The sequence below is a fragment of the Sturnira hondurensis genome, unplaced genomic scaffold (genome assembly GCF_014824575.4).
Source record: "Sturnira hondurensis isolate 20B ecotype Veracruz unplaced genomic scaffold, ASM1482457v3 Scaffold0013381, whole genome shotgun sequence".
Taxonomy (NCBI): Eukaryota; Metazoa; Chordata; class Mammalia; order Chiroptera; family Phyllostomidae; genus Sturnira; species Sturnira hondurensis.
The window spans coordinates 2,014,512-2,031,692 of NW_028086012.1; the positions used below are offsets into that span (position 1 = coordinate 2,014,512).

Consider the following 17,181-nt stretch of genomic DNA (forward strand, 5'->3'; position numbering starts at 1 on the left):
AATGCGATTTCAAGCAGCCTTTCTTTTGGCCCAGAAAATATGATCACAATACCTAGAGCCCTTGGAATTGCCTTTTTCAAATATTTGGAGCCAGAACGGGGATCAGCCGAGGTTTGAAAGCATCAGCCTCAGTCGGGGGAGGGGGAAGATTCGTGGGAACCGCTTGTGATCAGGGGCTGAGGTCGTCATAAAGGTCGTGTGCGCCTCCTCTGCTGATGTGACAGTCTCCTCGTTGCTCTAGGTTTCCTTAAAGGTCCCATTATTCCACAGGTGGCCCCGAAACAGAAACAGGGAACCTGGTCATTGCTCAGGTTCCAAATCTGTGTTTCAGGCCAATTGATGGAGACAGGAAACCAGCCTGTGTAGTTCTGGAGTCCATTTCCTGTAACCCAGCCCTTGAGGACCTGGACACAGAGGAGCTGTGGTCTCGCTGTGCGAGGGATGTGCAGAGCCGGTGGGCACAGTGCTCTGTAGAAGGGCCCCCAGTACTCCAGAAGGGTCATCACCTGGAGTAGAAGGTCCACGGCGGTAGCTGGAGGTGGAGAGAGTGTGATTCTGCCCCTGCACCGGAGACTGGGCGCTGCAGGCGTGGCTGGGAAGGGTAAGCCCCAGCCGAGGGAGGCATGGCTGGGAGAGCTGCCCCTGGATGAAGGGGTGACTCACAATGGTGGCTGTCATCCTTTCCTAATAGAATGGCTAAGGAGGGAGAGACAGCATTTGCCCTACCAGGCCCATGGGGTTCATACATCCCTTGTTGTATTTCTTCTTAAACAGGCAGATACTATGGGGGAAGGTGGCTTCTAAGTTGAATCTGGCCCTCACCCCGCGGAATGGGGTCCACCCCTGCAGGGTATCCCTGCCTAGCCAGAGACCGCGGCTTCAGAAGGAGCTTCACTCACAGTAAGGGATGGGGAGGAAATTGAGAAACAGGGCAGAAGCCGCATCACTGGGCTGGGTCACACATGGTAGGGCAGGGGAGACAGACAGGGAGGGCCCTGAAGTTCTGTGGGCCTGTGGTGTGCTGGGCTCCTCAGAAGCCCACCAGATATTGACTCTACAGAGCCCTGCCCACACCCCCTGCCACGCTGATTTGAGGGGTGGGACCTGGCTGGGTTTGGCTCAGGATCTGGCCATGGGAAGGGAGCCCATGGCATAAAGGTCCTCAGGGTAGCTGAGCAGGGCCAGCCAGGCGGAGACCAGGCAAGGGGCTGGCTTGCAGAGGAGGCCGCCAGCCTGGCAAAGGAAGTGGGCCCAGCACAGGTCCTGCCAGGCCAGTATGGGAACCACGCATCGGTCATCTTTAGTTTTAAATTGGTGGGAACTTCACTGGGCATTGGTGGTCATGCCCAGTCCCAAATGGTCCCAAGTGCAGCTAATCATTAGAAAAATTCTTCAGCTTTTTAAAATCTAGAATTCTGGCCTCATCCCCAGAAACTCTGATGCAGCGGGTGTGGGATGAGGCCCAGGAACTGCGGTTCTGAAATCTTCCTGGGTGGTTTAGATGTGAGGTCACACCTGTGAACTGCCCATATGTGTGTCCGTTTGTTGTAGGGGAGTTGGGGTCATTCCTGAGGGGTTTCGTCCCCTGACAAAAAGGCATGCGGCAGTGATGCATATGGACACATGTCACTGCTGTGAGGCTGGCCAGGCAGCAACTGCCACAGCACAATTGTGTCACGGTGGCAGCCTCCTGGAGTCTGAGCTTTGTTGGCCCTCGTGCTGGTGACCTGGCCTTGGGATGCCAGGCCTTAGACTCTGACATTCTAATGATGTTGTGATCGCCTGCCTTTTATTTCACCAGAACACAACAGTCTGTGGAAGGGAGGGGCTGCTGTACACCTGGCCTTGGCCCCAGCGCTGGGAGAGTGACAGACGTAATTCGAACACGGCCCTTGCATAGTCTAGGGAGTGTGACAAGCACATGCTTCTGTCATAAAGCAGCCTTTGAATTACTGCAGAGATAGATGTGGCCACAAAGTGCTACCAGAATGTAGGGGAAGGAAAGTGTGTCCCAGCTGGAAGATGCTCAGATTTCCTGGAGGATCATAGCACAGGCGACATTTCAGCCCATTCCAGCCCAGGAATCCATCCAGAACTAAACTGCAAACGCAGTGCAGCACAGGACCCAGTGCAAAGGCCGTGTGGCTACCGCTGAGTCCGGTCTGAGGACCGCAGCTACCTAGGTGGAATGGGGCTGGGAAAGCTGACCAAGCCTCGGGGGTCTGATCCAGGGCTGTGACCCGTACTTGTGGGGCAATGGGATATAGCTGACCTTCTCACTTCAGCTTTCACCTTCGGGATCAGAACGAACAGCTCCTTTTCTCTGTAAAATTTTTTAAATGATGCATATGCCAAGTGTGTTTCCAGGGCCTCAACGCAGACGGCACCCTCTCCACCGTGCCGTGCAGTGTCTGACTCAGAGAGCTATCAGGCGACACAGAGTGACAGCAGCTGCGATCTGTTTACACAGCTTCTGGCTCAGGCGTTGAGGCTTGTCAGACCACGAAGACCCATCCCCCACCGTGAGCCCTGAGCAAATTTGTCATCTCACCAGATCAGATCAGTGCTGGCTGCAGTGGGTTCGTTCCTTGGCCTCCGTGGTTCCTGATGGAGGTGCTGCTCCCCTTTTCTAGGGTTGGACTTTCTAAGAGGGCCCTGGGCGACCCGTCTTGGGATTAGAGACTCTTCCTCCAGTCCCTTTGTACAAAGGCAGTTTTCTGGGGGGCTCAGGAGGAGGGGTGCTGCCTTCGGCTACTTGGGTAACTCCCCTAGTGCTCTGGCAGTCAGGTAAGGCCCACCATGGCCTGGAAGGTAGCTCTTTCCAGCTGTCACCTGCCCTGGATCACTGGGGTGCCCTGGAAGGAAATTCAGACCCTCTTCTTTATGACCGTGGTGAGCAGCCAGGAAGTGTGATCTTTCAGTCCAGGAGAAAAGAACAGTCTAGAGAGAGGAATAGCCTCTCCAAGGCACGGGGTTACCCTTGCACATTTGTAGAGCTGTACGCAGTCTAATAATGGCTGCAAGGGGGCAAAAGGGGGTGGAAAAAAAGATTAAAGAGATTGGCAAGGGCCTTGGGTTTTTGAGGGTCTTTGGAGGAGTTCGGGCTTTACCCTCTGTACAATAGGGCGTCTTTAAAGAGTTCCAAGCAAGGATGTGACATTCGTGATTTACAAAATTCACTCTGAAGCCAATATGGAGGATGGATTCAAAAGGAGTGAGATTTAAGGCCAGAAAACCAGGCAGAGACAATTGTAATAGGAAGAGGGACTCGGCTTAACAGGAGCCGTAATGAGGATGTGACAAGTCCAAAAGATGTTGAAAAGATAGAATCAACAGAAGTTACTGATTGGATATGGGATTGAGGGAGAAGGAGCTGATACATCTTGCTTAGGCAACTGGGTATTGTCATTCATGAAGATAAGGAATGAAGGAGGCCCAGGAAAATGGATCAAGCATTCAATTTGGACCTGCATTTGAGGTGCCTGAGGGATCGCCAGGAGACACATCCATCAGTTTCATTCCGAGTCTGGAATAGGCAGGGTCTGGGCTGCTAGCAGTTATTTGCAAGGCCATGGTGTACGGGAGGGAGGTGGACGTGGGGAGGGAGAAGGGAAAGTGGGCAACTCGGCGACGGCAGGTCTGAATCATGTGCCCAAGCCAGGGAACATCCCTCGTCCTGGAATCTAGGAGAACCCGGTTTAGGGAAGAAGACTAGGAGTTCAGTTTTGGACATAATTTAGTTTAATCGCTGTAATAAAATCCAAACTCCTTCTCATTGTCTAAAAGACTTTCACCATCCTCTCCAGTTCATCTCTTGTTCCTGGCACCGGGGCTCGCCTCGCTCATGTCGGTCACATTGGCCTCCCTTCTGCCCTCCCCAGGCTCAGGTCCTCCTCGGGGCCTTCGCACCTGCACGCCCTCCACCTGCAGTGATCTTCCCGTGGGATGGCTGGCCCCTCCCCCCCGGCTCAGACAGGCCGTCGCTGACCCCTTTCCTGACGGCAGGCCGCCCCCACTCCCTTCACTTTGTTTTCCCTTTGCCCTGTCTTGTGTTCTTTGTCTCCTGTCGGAATGGAAACGTCACGAGGGCCGGGGACTTGCTTATCTCCTTGTTGGTGGCCCACCCGTACCTAGAGCCGGGACTGGCACACAGCGGGTCCTCCATTAATACTTGAGCTGGGCAGAGATGTTTCAAAGTCTCAAAGACCACTGGACATATAGATCCGAAGCCCGGAAAAAGAGGTTTGTACACAAGGAGTCGTGTGTGGGGTGGAATATGCTAGAGAGCGTGCAAGTGTGCGAAGGTGACCCTGAAATAGATCCTTTCATACCCCCACATGTAAACTTCGGGTGGAAGAGGAAAGCTTTCATGTGACTGGGCAGGGGCAGCCAGGAGAGACAGACCGAATTCTGGAACACAGAATGAAATGTGGGAATGTGGGAGAGGTCAGCTCTTATGAATGAATGCCCTGCTGCTCAGGACCCCAGCCCCCAGCTGCCTGGGTGGTGGGGATTGGACCCCCCAAAAAAGAAAAGAGAGGAATGTAAAAACTTGAACACGGTCCATGAGTTTTGTAGTGCAATAAAGGGATATACTGTGTGCTTAGGAAATACAGCATAGTCCATTTATCCCTGACGCTGCTTTTGGAGTGTGTATGAGTTTCTAGAAGGCATCCTCAGTATTTTCCTGAAAGAGTCGAAGCCTCAACATGGTCTGATTTACAAGGATGAGCGCTGCTGGGTGAACACTTTCACCCCTTATGTGGGCCCAGCGAAGTCCAATGATAACTTTTGAGAGCTCCAGGGCCAGAGATGATGTTAAAATAACACAGATGAAAATTAACACACACTGAGTTTCTGAGCGGAAAGAGGCATAAGAAATTTAAGGGTGGGTTTGTGAAGCCTCTGCTTCCAGCTCAGCTATGGCATTCAGAGCAGAGCTGCCTCATTTGACTTGTCCAGAGACACACAGTGAAGCAAAAATAATCTCACTGGGCCTCCCCTGCTTGAGTGAGCACTGCTGGAGAAAAGCACCCAACCAGGCAAATTGGCTCTGCTACAAATTCATGGTCACCGATCTCAATCAAGCCTGCACCAGTGCCTGGCAATCCATCTGTGTTTCTCAAGTCAGCCTTTCTCCTCTTCCTGTGGAAGCTAGTTCAAGCATCATCCACCCTCCAGCCCATGGACAGCCCCCTCTCCTCACCTTGCATTGGAAAATGACCTTGGCTCCCACCTTGAAGGCAACATCAACTTCCAAATAGCAAAGACACCAAGCCTGCAGGTCGTCCCCGTCCCCACCCTTCCTCTCACCTTCCCACCTTTTACAACAGAGATGCTCGCTCTTCTCTCCCGTCAAAAACCGATCCCCCTGAAGGTTGTGCATCCCGTTTAGACTTTAGATCAGGGACCATCAAACACCTTAAAATTCGCTCCAGGATGAAGTGCAACACAGTAGACACTCACACACACGCTCACCCATAACCGAAACATGCAATTCATAATCAGTACTTACCTCTCACTACCTGTGATGCATTCAGATGTTTTCCATTCTCCTCCTTTTGTTTTCTGAGCATCGAGCTCACGACCCACCGCATCTCTCCCATGCCCAGTTGCTAATGGGCTGGAACCCACTGTTTCAAAAGTGTTGCTATAGATTCTCCTGCTTGGAACCTCATGCCTGTGTCTGTCATCCTTCTGTCTCTGCAGCCTCTCCCTTTGTGCCAAGCCCTACTCGTCAACATTTAAATTTTCTCAGGTCTCTCTTATCTTAAAAGTGAAGGTCTTCACACCCCACGTCTCCTTGCCCATTCTCTGAGACTCTCTTTCGCACTCACACTTTTTGGACAGGATGTCTTCCCTTGCTACTTCCGTTCCTCACCTCCCAGTCATTTGTCACCCCATCCCTTTTGACCTCAGTGTCAACCTCCCCAGAAATTGCTGTCACCAAGGTCACCAACGAGCCTCTTGTTGCAAGAAACTGAGTGGGTTGTCTTCCATCCTGACCATCCTCAGATGCTCCGTTGTATTTCAGGACAAATAGCCCCTCCTCCTTCTGGGAACTGCTCTCCCGTTTCTCCTCCTACCTCTGGGCTGCCTTGCCTCCATCTGCCCCGCCAGCCTCTCTCCATTCTTTCCCAGGTTCCCATGCGGTCTCGTTGCCAAGCCCGCACGGAAACTTGCAGTGGTAGCTCTGTTGTTTGAAGTTTTTGTTTTGTCATATACTGTCCATTTTCTCGCATCTTTGTTGACCAACTTTATTCTTTCATTGGTCGCCTGTTCATTTTCTTGGCCCGGATTTCTGCTTTGAGGGTTTATCTTTTTACTGAATTGTAGTTTGTTATATGTTAAACATAGTAAATATTTCATTATAATGACTTGCAAATACTTTCTCTTCAAAAGTGTTTCATTTCTGTAATTAAAAATATTCTTTTCCTTATGATGTCTAATTTGGGTATAATGCTAAGAAAGTCCTTTTCCTACTCTGAAATTACACAAATATTTCTCATGTTTTCTTCCACTACTTTGGTGGTGCATTGAGCGAGGCGTGGATCTAATTTCTCTACAACTTGCTAACCATCTCTCCAGACATCTTTTGTTAATCAATCAACCTCTACCCTGCAATTGAAAAGCCCCCTTTATTGTACACTAAAATTTGAGATGTCCGTATTTCTTTCTGAACTTTCTTTTTTGGTTCCATTGATCTCTCATATGAAGCTATTACAATACAGATTGTATTATTGCAGCTTTGTGATATGTTTCTATAGCCAAACTGGCAAGCACTCCTGTCACTGGGAGAGGGTAGGTCTCAGTGTTGAGAGCTTGGGCTCTGGAACCAGCTGGACCGGTTTCATGCCCCAGCCCCATCACTTACACGCTTTGTGACTGGGCAGTTTACTCAGCTTCTGCATCTGTAAAATGGGGATAATAATGGTGTCCACCTCGTAGAGCTGTTGTGAGAGTTGATGAGCTCCGGCGTACCATATTCTTGGATGCCAACTAGGACTTTATATGTTACTATTTCTCATCTCTCTGAAAGAGAGCTTGACTATTTTCCCCTGTTTATTCCAATAGGTGGAACTCAATGATTGCTTTAAGTTCCAGGACGGCTGGGAGAGGGGGGAGGAAGGCATGAGTCTTGCCTGGAATTATGTTAAATTGTTTGAGGATAATTGTCATCTTAACCATATAAAGTCATTATCCACAAAAATAGTGTATGTCTCATTTGAAATGTTTTCTACCTGTCAAAATGTTATTCACCACCCAAAGTCAAATCATCTTCCATCACCATATACCGTGGTGTAGATTGGGCACACAGTTGACATACAGATCATGTATCATAGAAATGTATGCTTGGAAACTATATGATCTCGCCCTGGCCGGGTGACTCAGATCATTGGAGTATCATCCTGTGAACCAGAAACGTTGCAGGTTCCACACCAGGTCAGGGCACACACCTAGGTTGTGGGTTTGATCCCTGGTCAGGGTGTATATGGAAAACAATCAATGGATGTTTCTCTCTCATGTCAGTGTTTCTTTCTCTCTCTCTCTCTCTCACTCTCTCTCTACTCACCTCCTTTCTCTCTAAAGTCAGTAAATATATCCTTGGGCAAGGATTAGAAAAAGAGGAAGAGAACCATATGATTTTTATTAATCAATATCACCCCAATAAATTTAATTAAAAATAGTGTTGTTTCCATCATAAGGTCAGGTTTGTTTAATGTTTTAGGGCTGAATTTGATCTGCTAGTACTTTGCATATAGGATTTTATTTTTTTACACTGGATGTGTTGGTGTGTAAATATGTGGGTGTGAATATGTGTATCATACGTACTTTTTATGCGGGTATATGTATCAAAATTAACTTTAATGACATGGCTATTATAGTTTGTTTAAAATTTTAAAGCTGTAGCCATGAAACCACTTATTCCTTAAGTATTTTCTAGATTTCTCAGGTTTTTCCCTTCTCACAATTTTGATAATTCAAAATTTCCTGAGAGGTTCTTCATTTGTAAATATTTTAAATTTATTAATATATTATAATACTATCCTTTTATAATTGACTTATCTCCTTAATTTCTTATTTTTTCCTGTGTTTCCATGTCCTTTCTCTTTTTATTTCTTGGGTAGACCAATGAAATTTTATCTTTTATTGATCTCTTTAGTTATTTTTTCTGCTTTTATCTTTATTAAGTTTATTCTCCCTTCTCTCCTTAATGTTGGTTAGCTGTTCTTTTTGTTACTTATTGAGTTTAAACACTCATTTTACTATTTTAATTATTATTTAATAATGAATAGGGCTATGAATTTGCCTTTAAATACAGCTTTGGCTTAGTATCATCATCATCATTAAAGTTGTCTGTATTGGCAGCTTTTGTTTCCTCTTTGAACTCAAGACCTTATTTAGGACAAGGTTTTGTGAATTTTCAAGTGATTAGAATTTTTCCTTATTATTTTATTATTGGTTTCTAATTTATTTGCACTGTGAACAGAAAATATGCCCCAACAGTTTTTGCTTGGTGGAGGAATTTGTGGAGATTTCCTTACAGCCTAATATAAAGTCTTTTTCTGTAGTATTTTGTGGCACTTCTGGCTTGAAGTTACAGAGTCTCATATAGCACATACACACTCACAGTATTTTATAGATCCTCTCTATCTTGATTTACTTTTGGCTTCAGATGAACATATTTTTTTCTCTTCTTATATATTTTTAAATAGTTCATTTTGTCTGCTTCAGTGCTTTTGGGCATAATGTATCATAACTGTCATAGCTTTATTTTGAATGTGAGCATCATCCATTTTTAAAATATCAGCTTTGGATTTTGTCTTGCTTTGCCAGTCCTCTAGGAACCGAATAATCATTTTGAAAGCAGTGAGGCCAGCAGTGACAACACCAGAAGAGAAGATAGTTAAAGAGGATTTTCCAAAAAGCTCATTTTATTTATTTTTCATCTCACCTGAGGACACTTTCATTCGATTTTTTGAGGGGGAGGGAGAGAGAGAAACATCAATGCAAGAGAAGCATCAATTGGTTGCCTTCCTCCACTCCCAGACCAGGACACCCAGACTGGGGACCCACGCCAGGACAGGGAGTTGTAGACATCTGGACCAGGAGTCGCCTGTGCCTGCACCCAGACCAGGGACAAACCTGCAATCTGGGATGTGCCCTGATGAGGAATCGACCTGCAATCATTTGTTAAGGGAAGATGCTCCAGCCAATGAGCCACACTGGCCAGGGCTAAAACAAACAAACAAACAAACAAAAGCCCTCCTTTTATTTTCTACTCAAGATCATGTTAAATAATAACCTGATATTATGCACAGTTGTACTTCACTTGCTATCAAGTTTTCTACCTTTATTATTTTTCAAAAGTCTGAGTCATGTAATGAGAGCTCCCTCATTTGAAGGTTTATCCAAGGTCAAGATCCATTTGCACAGCCTGGTAACTACTTCCAAAGGGAGAATGCACCTCATTTTCCTTCTTTTAAACTGGGTGATGGATGGTGATGAGACCCAGTCACAACACGTTTTGTTTTCCTCGCACCGAGAAGTAAACTCTGTTCTCTCGTAGAAACACTTCAGTGTAGCATGTAGGCCTATTTTTCCCATGAGAGACCTTTGTAACACACGCACGCTCCCTTCCCCCGCTTTGGCTGCAGGGTTTGAGCTCCCTCTTGGGATGGGAGATCCAGCTGTAGGGACCTGCTCCTCTTCTGTTAGCATCAGTTTATCAGCTCTGTTTCTTTCTAGGCACAAAAACAAATGTTTCTTGGAATCTATCTAGAGGACTCAGCCTGGAAAAAGGATCATCCGAGAGTCTGATAGTACCCAAGGGTCTGATATATTACAACTCCTTTTTTTAAATATGTAGTTTTTATTTGCCTCCATCAAGTAGTTCTCAAGCCCTGGCTGTGCATTAGGGTCGCCTGGGAAGGTTCTAGACCCTGTGATGGCCTGGGTGTTGGCCAGTTCTAACCCTCTCCTACAGGGGTGTCTGAGCCATCTTGGCCCATTCCCTTATTTTGCATAAGCCTTGTGTCCTGTCCCCAAATGAGGGTTGTGTTTTACTAGGATAGATTAACCTCTATACATTTATTGTTATAAATAATTTCAGGGATTTTTTTTTTTTTTGCATTTCACTTTATACTTTTCCTCCTTATACTTCCTTGGTGTTTCCTTTGAATTCCTTTTTATTTAATTTTTTAACTTTTTAATTGTTGCTACATTGACTGCTTTACTTTTTCCCTTTTGATAATTTTTAAGATAAGCTACTTTAGAGTCTATTACTAATTATGTTTGATATCTTTTAAACCATGCTTTAACCTATAGTTCTCAAGCGAACCACAGAGATTATGTAACAGAATTTTAGTCTAAGTTGAGGAAATTAGCATATCTCCTCCTTCCCACTTTATTCTTTGTATCTGCCTAATCTACAATATTTTACCCTGGGGTCTGGGCAGGAGTGATATCCTGTATCTTCTCTTCTGGAGAATAATTGTTCATCTTGCATTCTGTTGTATAACCATGTTTATAGCAATTATTTAGATACTTTACTATATGGTTTACCTGCCAGTTGCCAATGCTTTCGAAAACTTTTATTAACCACAACTTTCCCATACTTGAATTCTTTGTTTTGATTCATCTCTGGATTCAGTAGAAAACATCTTCAAGTGGCTTTTTATGACTGTTATGTGACTAACATTCTTTAACATTGGGAGCTCTTATCCCTATTGTTTAACAGCTTGGCTGGGTCATACTCTTTCCTGCTCTAAATTACATAGAGAGGGATCTGTACTGCGTCTAAGGGAAACGCATGGAGGAGCACACCACAGCGTTTCTCCCTAGTTTCCAGAGCTGATACAAGTATCCAGCCACCACTGTTTTTACAGACTTTGGTCAGTTCTGGCATTTGGGTCTTGGAACGCAATGGAGATGTGAGACACGTGTATTCATGTCGCCATCTCCTCAGACATCATCACCCATTAAATACTCATTGGTTCATTCAGCAAATATCGATTGAGCTCCTGCAATGTGGCAGGCATTGCGGGAGCCCTTCAGGACTCAGAGGAATCACAAGATTTCCGCTCTCTGGGAGCACTGTGTGTGAGTTGGGAAGAAGAAGGGACAGGCCATAAACAGGTGAAGAAGATCATTTCAGAGAGTGACAGGTAGAGCTGCCGTTTGGCTGCTCGAAATGGTGCCCCTGGAGCTTTACAATGTGCAAACTCCATGGCTGTGAAGCAAAGAAGAATGAAGTGATAGAGGGATGGGGGTGGGGTGGAGGCTCAAGTGTGTTCACTAAATTCTCCACTGCAGCAAATCCATTGGTTCACACACTTACGGTTTCCCCTGATGATATTCCCTCTGAAATCGTGGTCCTTCTTTGTCTTCAGTTCACTGCGCTGCTGTTCTTCAAGGCAGGCCACGTGGCTTTTCCCTTCTGTCTTGAAGGTGGTAGCTGTCTCTGTTAGGTTAGGTTAGGACTCCGCGTTGTTTGCATTATGCTCGCAGCTGCGTGTCCCCAAAGCTGGTGGTGGGATAGGTATGTGAGGGCATCCGTGTCTGGCCTAGAGCCCCCCAGTGCAGTGCAGATGTAATGGTTGGGGTTGGTACCCAGATCTCCAGCAGATTCTAAGAGCAAGCTGTGACTCCACCATTAGATTGAAGCCCAGTGGGCAGTACGGTTCCCTTACTGGGAGACAGTGTTGAGGGGCCACTAAGAGCTTGGCCCCTGGAGTCAGATGGCTTTCAAGGTGCCTGGATTTGCGTGAAGTTGAATTCGCTGTTACCATTTCCCAGATGCCCAGCCCTGGCCAGTTACCTCTGTGTGTCTCGGTGTCTTCATCTTCAAAGGGGGTTGATAACAGTACCTACCTTGTAGTGTTATTGTGGTAAGCTGGGGAGCTGATGGAGGTGCTTAGCACAGTGCCTGCGCTTAGTAAGCCCCCAATAACGTATAATCATAATAATCACTGAATTACCATTAACTGTCTCGTGTTGGCTTAAAGCTTTTCCATGCCCTCCCTTCCCCTTGACTCCAACTCCGTCTGTACTTAACAACAGACGGAGAGTACAAGGCTGAGGCTGAATGTGCCCAGGTCTCGGCTTCCCTTTGCTGGATCCACAGGGAGGGCTTTGTGTGGCCTTTTGAACCCGATGCAGGAAGGGGCGGGGCAGGGGGCGGGGCAGGGGCGGAGTCGGGGAGGGAAGGAGGAACCCAAGCAGAGGAGTCACACCGCTCCCTTGTTTTGCATTTTTTCTTTTTTGCAAACGTGAGTTTGTTATTTTTTCACCTTAACTGTATCATAATTAATACGTCAAATATTTAATTTACTTACGTTTTCATATTATTAACACCAGCCATCAATATAAATGTTATAAAGGGATTGAAATGTTTGTCCACATTAGTCTTTACCTTCTTTATACTTTTATTTATATGTTAAAGATGCTTAGAATGAGCCTCTATCATTGTGACAGGCAGAAAAATTAAATATTGTTTCATCTTGATAGAATATCACCCACAAACTTATTACTGTAATACAGTTTTTCTTTGGGGTTCATGTCTAATCTTTACCCATAGAGAAATAAATATTCAAGAGCTATAATCAAAAGTATACATATAATTTTATGATCTACCATTTTACTTAGAATGATGTTTAGTATTCTCCTTCCTACAGGGTCATATTTATCACTTTAATAATTGTATTCAAACTGCATCGCATTAAATGTTACAATACACCTCACGTTATAGGACTGACGTATAGGTTGTTCACATTGTTTCTCTGTAATGAAATTATGTCATTATAAACCTCTCCGTCCATGTGGCTCTTTTTCTTTTGAATTAATTCCTAGAGATTACTGAGGCAGAATATTGAATAGTTTTTTGGCTGTTGATGAGAATTCATATACTCCCTTCCAGAAGGATTATATCAACTTTACACTCCAACTGGCAATAAATACATATGAGTTTCCTTGAAGCCCCAGCAATATTGGGTTGTATATTTTTATTTATTTTTTTCTACTGAAATGGACTGTGTTTACATAGTAGTTCTATTTTTTTCATATCAATCCTCTGAGCATACTCTTTGCTCATCTTGGTGATACTCAGGCAATTAAAAAATTCGAATTCAATACTGCTATTTGCCTTTGGCAAAGTTGTTACAATTACTTTTTTCCATTTTTTAATTTTCCTTTAAAATTTTGGTTCAGTGTAATAGTTTGTTTTTCCATTTGTAGCATTTCCCTCACCTCGACTTAATTCTAGGGCCTGTTAGTTACTGGCATGAACAGGGTTTAACGTAAGGGTCTTCAGGGATGTAGGTCCTTAGGGCAAAACAGGAGGGACAACAGGAAGTGGGCAGGACCTCAAGGTGAGACACCGGCACCTTTCTCCCCTGGTTCCTCCCAAAGCTTCCCGTGGCTGAAAGGCAGGGCTTCCCTGGCACCTCCGTAGCACTGCTCCGTAGCTTTGAGGTTGTCAGAATCCCCAGGGCACACCTGTCAGTTCCCCACCAGAATGTTTAAAGGAGAGCGACAGACTTGGAGTTTGTCCACTTTGACTACCACCTGGGGGGTCTCCTCAGCTAAGGAGCTGGGCACTGTGACTACACTTGAGCTTGAGTGATGGTTTGTCCCCAACATGAGGGACCAGGAGCGTGAGATGCTGCCTGAGGTGAGCACTGATGGAGAGAGAGGGGCCACGAGAAGAGTGTCTAGGCCATGTCTGCCCTTTGCCAGAGAGACCCTTCCCGGCGCCACACGCAGCAGGGAACCCGGCACGCCCCCTGCCCAGAGCTCAGAGCCCAGCCAGTCCAGCCCAGCCCTCCTGTCACCCTGTCTTTTGGTTGCTCTTTAGACTAGGAGCACTCCCCTCTTTAGGGCGCCCCCTGCCGGCCCTCAGCGGCCCAGGTAAGCGCAGGGACACTGACCTCCCCTGCTCTTCTCTTGCAGTTTCCTGCTTCTTCAACTTCACCAGCCCCTCTGGGGTCGTCCTGTCGCCCAACTACCCGGAGGACTACGGCAACCACCTCCACTGCGTCTGGCTCATCCTGGCCCGGCCCGAGAGCCGCATCCACCTGGCCTTCAATGACATTGACGTGGAGCCTCAATTCGACTTCCTGGTCATCAAGGATGGGGCCACCGCCGAGGCCCCCGTCCTGGGCACCTTCTCAGGAAACCAGCTCCCCTCCTCCATCACCAGCAGCGGCCATGTGGCCCGTCTTGAGTTCCAGACTGACCACTCCACAGGGAAGAGGGGCTTCAACATCACCTTTACCAGTGAGTCCCCCCTCTCTCCCCAGCGGGCCATCCCTCTGAGTGCCAGCCTCTGAGGACGGCGGAGGCGTGGCGATGTGGGTGGGCCAGTTCCAAGGGCTGCAGTGCCCAGGCCTGGGGCTCCAGCAGGACCAGGAAAAGGAAAAGCATAAAGCGCTGGCTGCCGGCCAGCGTGCTCTTTGCTGAGGAGTCCCTCTCTTCTCAGCATTGATTTCCTATATATGATGTAAAAAGAGCCTGGAACCTCATTTCTCCCACCCCCTGCCTCCTAGAAATAGAAGGTACAGCCAGAACCATGAAGGGCCCGAGGGAGAGCAAGCCTCTGTCATCCCCTCGTTAGTGACTGGTCCCTCTCCGATCTGCTCCCCGCGGTCTTGAACGCCCACTCACTGCTGACTGTAGGTATCCTGGGGACCCGCTCACACTGGGCTTCGCCCAGTTCCCACTCCCATTCTCACATCAGGAACAAAAGTCCGGAGCACTGTGTCTGTCTCACTCTGACATTGCATCAGAGGAGGCTGTCACTTCCAGTTTCAATCCCAGGCCCCTTCTAGAAGCAGCCTGAAGCTCCGCGGTGATTATTTTCATTTCTGTGTCTCCTGGGATGATAGTGAGGGTAGGGGTGGGGGCAGAACCTTGGAGACTGGAAATAACGAGCGACCAAAGGCAGCAAGAACTACGTATCAGGCTATAATGAGCTATAACCCATGACCTTGGCTGATGACATATTGTCCAATGAGGCTACAGTTGGGTCTGCCTGAAGAATTACCTAGATCCTTTCCCAGAGGCTGCCTATGAAATGCCAGTATCCAACTCAAACACCACCCCATGCGCGCACATATACACATGCACACACAGAGCTGGTCCTTCTGGTGATTCTGACAGAACTGATCTCCCGCTAGCTCCCAGCCCTCATCCGTGGCACAGAGGTCTGACTTCCTTATTTCACCTGTCCCTGGGGTAGAATTAAGCTGAAGACAATAGGTGCCAAATGGCCAGCCACTGAGGACCCCAGATTCCAAGGGAAACCCAAGCTAAAGCACTCCGCTGCCATTCCCCTCAGCACCTTCCTCAGGACACCAGACTCGCTAGAGACAGCCTCCTGGGAGCACACCTCCTCCAGGCTGCCCCTGCCCCCGTCATCCACGGGCAGCAGGAGGCGGAGTCCAGTCTGTCTTCCCTGATCCTCCCCATTTATCGCTGCAGCTTAGCTTTTAGGTCAGCCTGCTTCCCCATGAGGCTGTGAGCTCTGCACAGGTAGGGGAATGTATTACTCCCTGCCCATCTGGTATGTGGTAAGGATCAGTAAATGTTTACTGAGTGGAAAGATCCATGAATGACTCAACACTCCTTCTCCCCTGGGGAAGTGGGACAAAGAAGAGTAAGAGGTCTCCAGGGAGACCCCGTTTGTCCAGGATGGTGACAGCTGAGACCTCAGCAGGGTCAGTGGCAGTGTGGACACTGGTGGGGCACCTGCAGCAGAAACTCACGCTCGTGATCTCCCAGGAAGACCAAACCCTAGTGAGTCCTATTTTCCAGGAAAGGAGCCAATGCTGGGCCCCTGGGTGGAAGAAAGAGGCACGGGGTGGTGGGCCCAACCCGAGGACCAAGCTCCCACCTCACATTCCTGCCCCAGGTTTCTCCACCACTGTAGAAGCAGTACACGCCCAGTAGGTACACGCTCAAAACACAGGGCAGGTAAAAGGAGAAATGGTAAGCACCGCCCCAAACCCCCACCCAGAAACAATTCTTGCCAACGTTAGGTGAACACTCTTACAGACATCAGGCATTTTTCTGTGCGTCCATACAGATGGGCAGTTGGGTGGTTAGGTAGAAATAATTTTTTAAATCTGGGCCCCACCCCAGATCTGCTGAATCAGAGTCTCCAAGGGGCTGAGGCCACAGGATCTACTGCAGAGGCTTCTGGAGCAGTTCTGATGAAGCTGGTGAACGACAATCCATGGCCGAGTGTTTGGGAAGATTTGTAGCGTGGTCTCCCTTGCAGGACAGCCATCTCCTGGGGCACAGCCCAGCTGACGACCATCCAGGCTGAGCTGGGGTCTGCCCAGTGTTGGCACGCTTTCCTCCCCAGGCAGCTGTCTCCATGGCTTCCCCTTAGCATGACCTGTGTCCCTACAACAAGGACCGGTGACTCTTTCCCATGCCTTGAGCTCCTTGGACTAAACCCAGCCCTTCCCCCCACATCCAGAATATCTTCAACAATGTTAAAGGAGCCACTATTTCCTGAGCACCTACTGTGTGAGCACTCTGCAGTCACCATAGTGGACCCCATACCAAAAACATTACAGGCTGAGAGCTGCTCCTTCTTACACGGCAGTAGGCAGGTTGGAGAAGACACGCAGGTAGATCTGGGCAGTACTGAAATCCCGGACATAGAGCTTTTGGCCCCAGATATTGAAAATAGCTTCATAGTCAGATTTGTGTGTGAATGTGTAGGACAACCTTATAGTCCTGGTTCCTAACAAAGTGTGGGAGACTGAGGTCTGGGCTGACCTCAACTTTGCATCTCAAAGGGATGCAAAGGGGGGTGCATCCCTTTTGGGTGCAACCCACAAAAGGAAAGGAGGGACGGGAGTTGGGGACTTTGGGAGTTGGGGACTTTGCGGAGGCTCTGGGAGGGACCATCACACTCATCTCCATGCCAGATCCCCCACGCTCCCCTTCAGTTAGAAGGATCCCCAGGTCTACAGGCCTCTTGCCTCCAGCAAGATCCATCAGTAGCCAGGGCGAGCTGCTTCTGTTTCTGACCGAGCCAATGTTCCCATCTCCAGACAATTCCAGAAGAGTGTAAATCGAGCTTTTTAAAGTGGTACTTGCCCGTGCAGCCAGGGAGCCTGGTTCCCACTGCAAAGCCACCTTCCTTAAAACAATAGGGAGGCAACCAGG

General features: G+C 47.7%; 1 protein-coding gene across 1 annotated transcript in view; it reads left to right on the forward strand.

Annotated features, from left to right (window-relative positions):
- The window catches only part of CSMD2 (CUB and Sushi multiple domains 2), a 268,001-nt gene that overhangs the window by 54,134 nt on the left and 196,686 nt on the right, over nt 1–17,181 (forward strand). Inside the window, exon 7 of the mRNA XM_037061417.1 lies at nt 13,951–14,277. Coding sequence (XP_036917312.1) covers nt 13,951–14,277 — 327 coding nt within the window. The remainder of the gene's footprint in view (nt 1–13,950; nt 14,278–17,181) is intronic.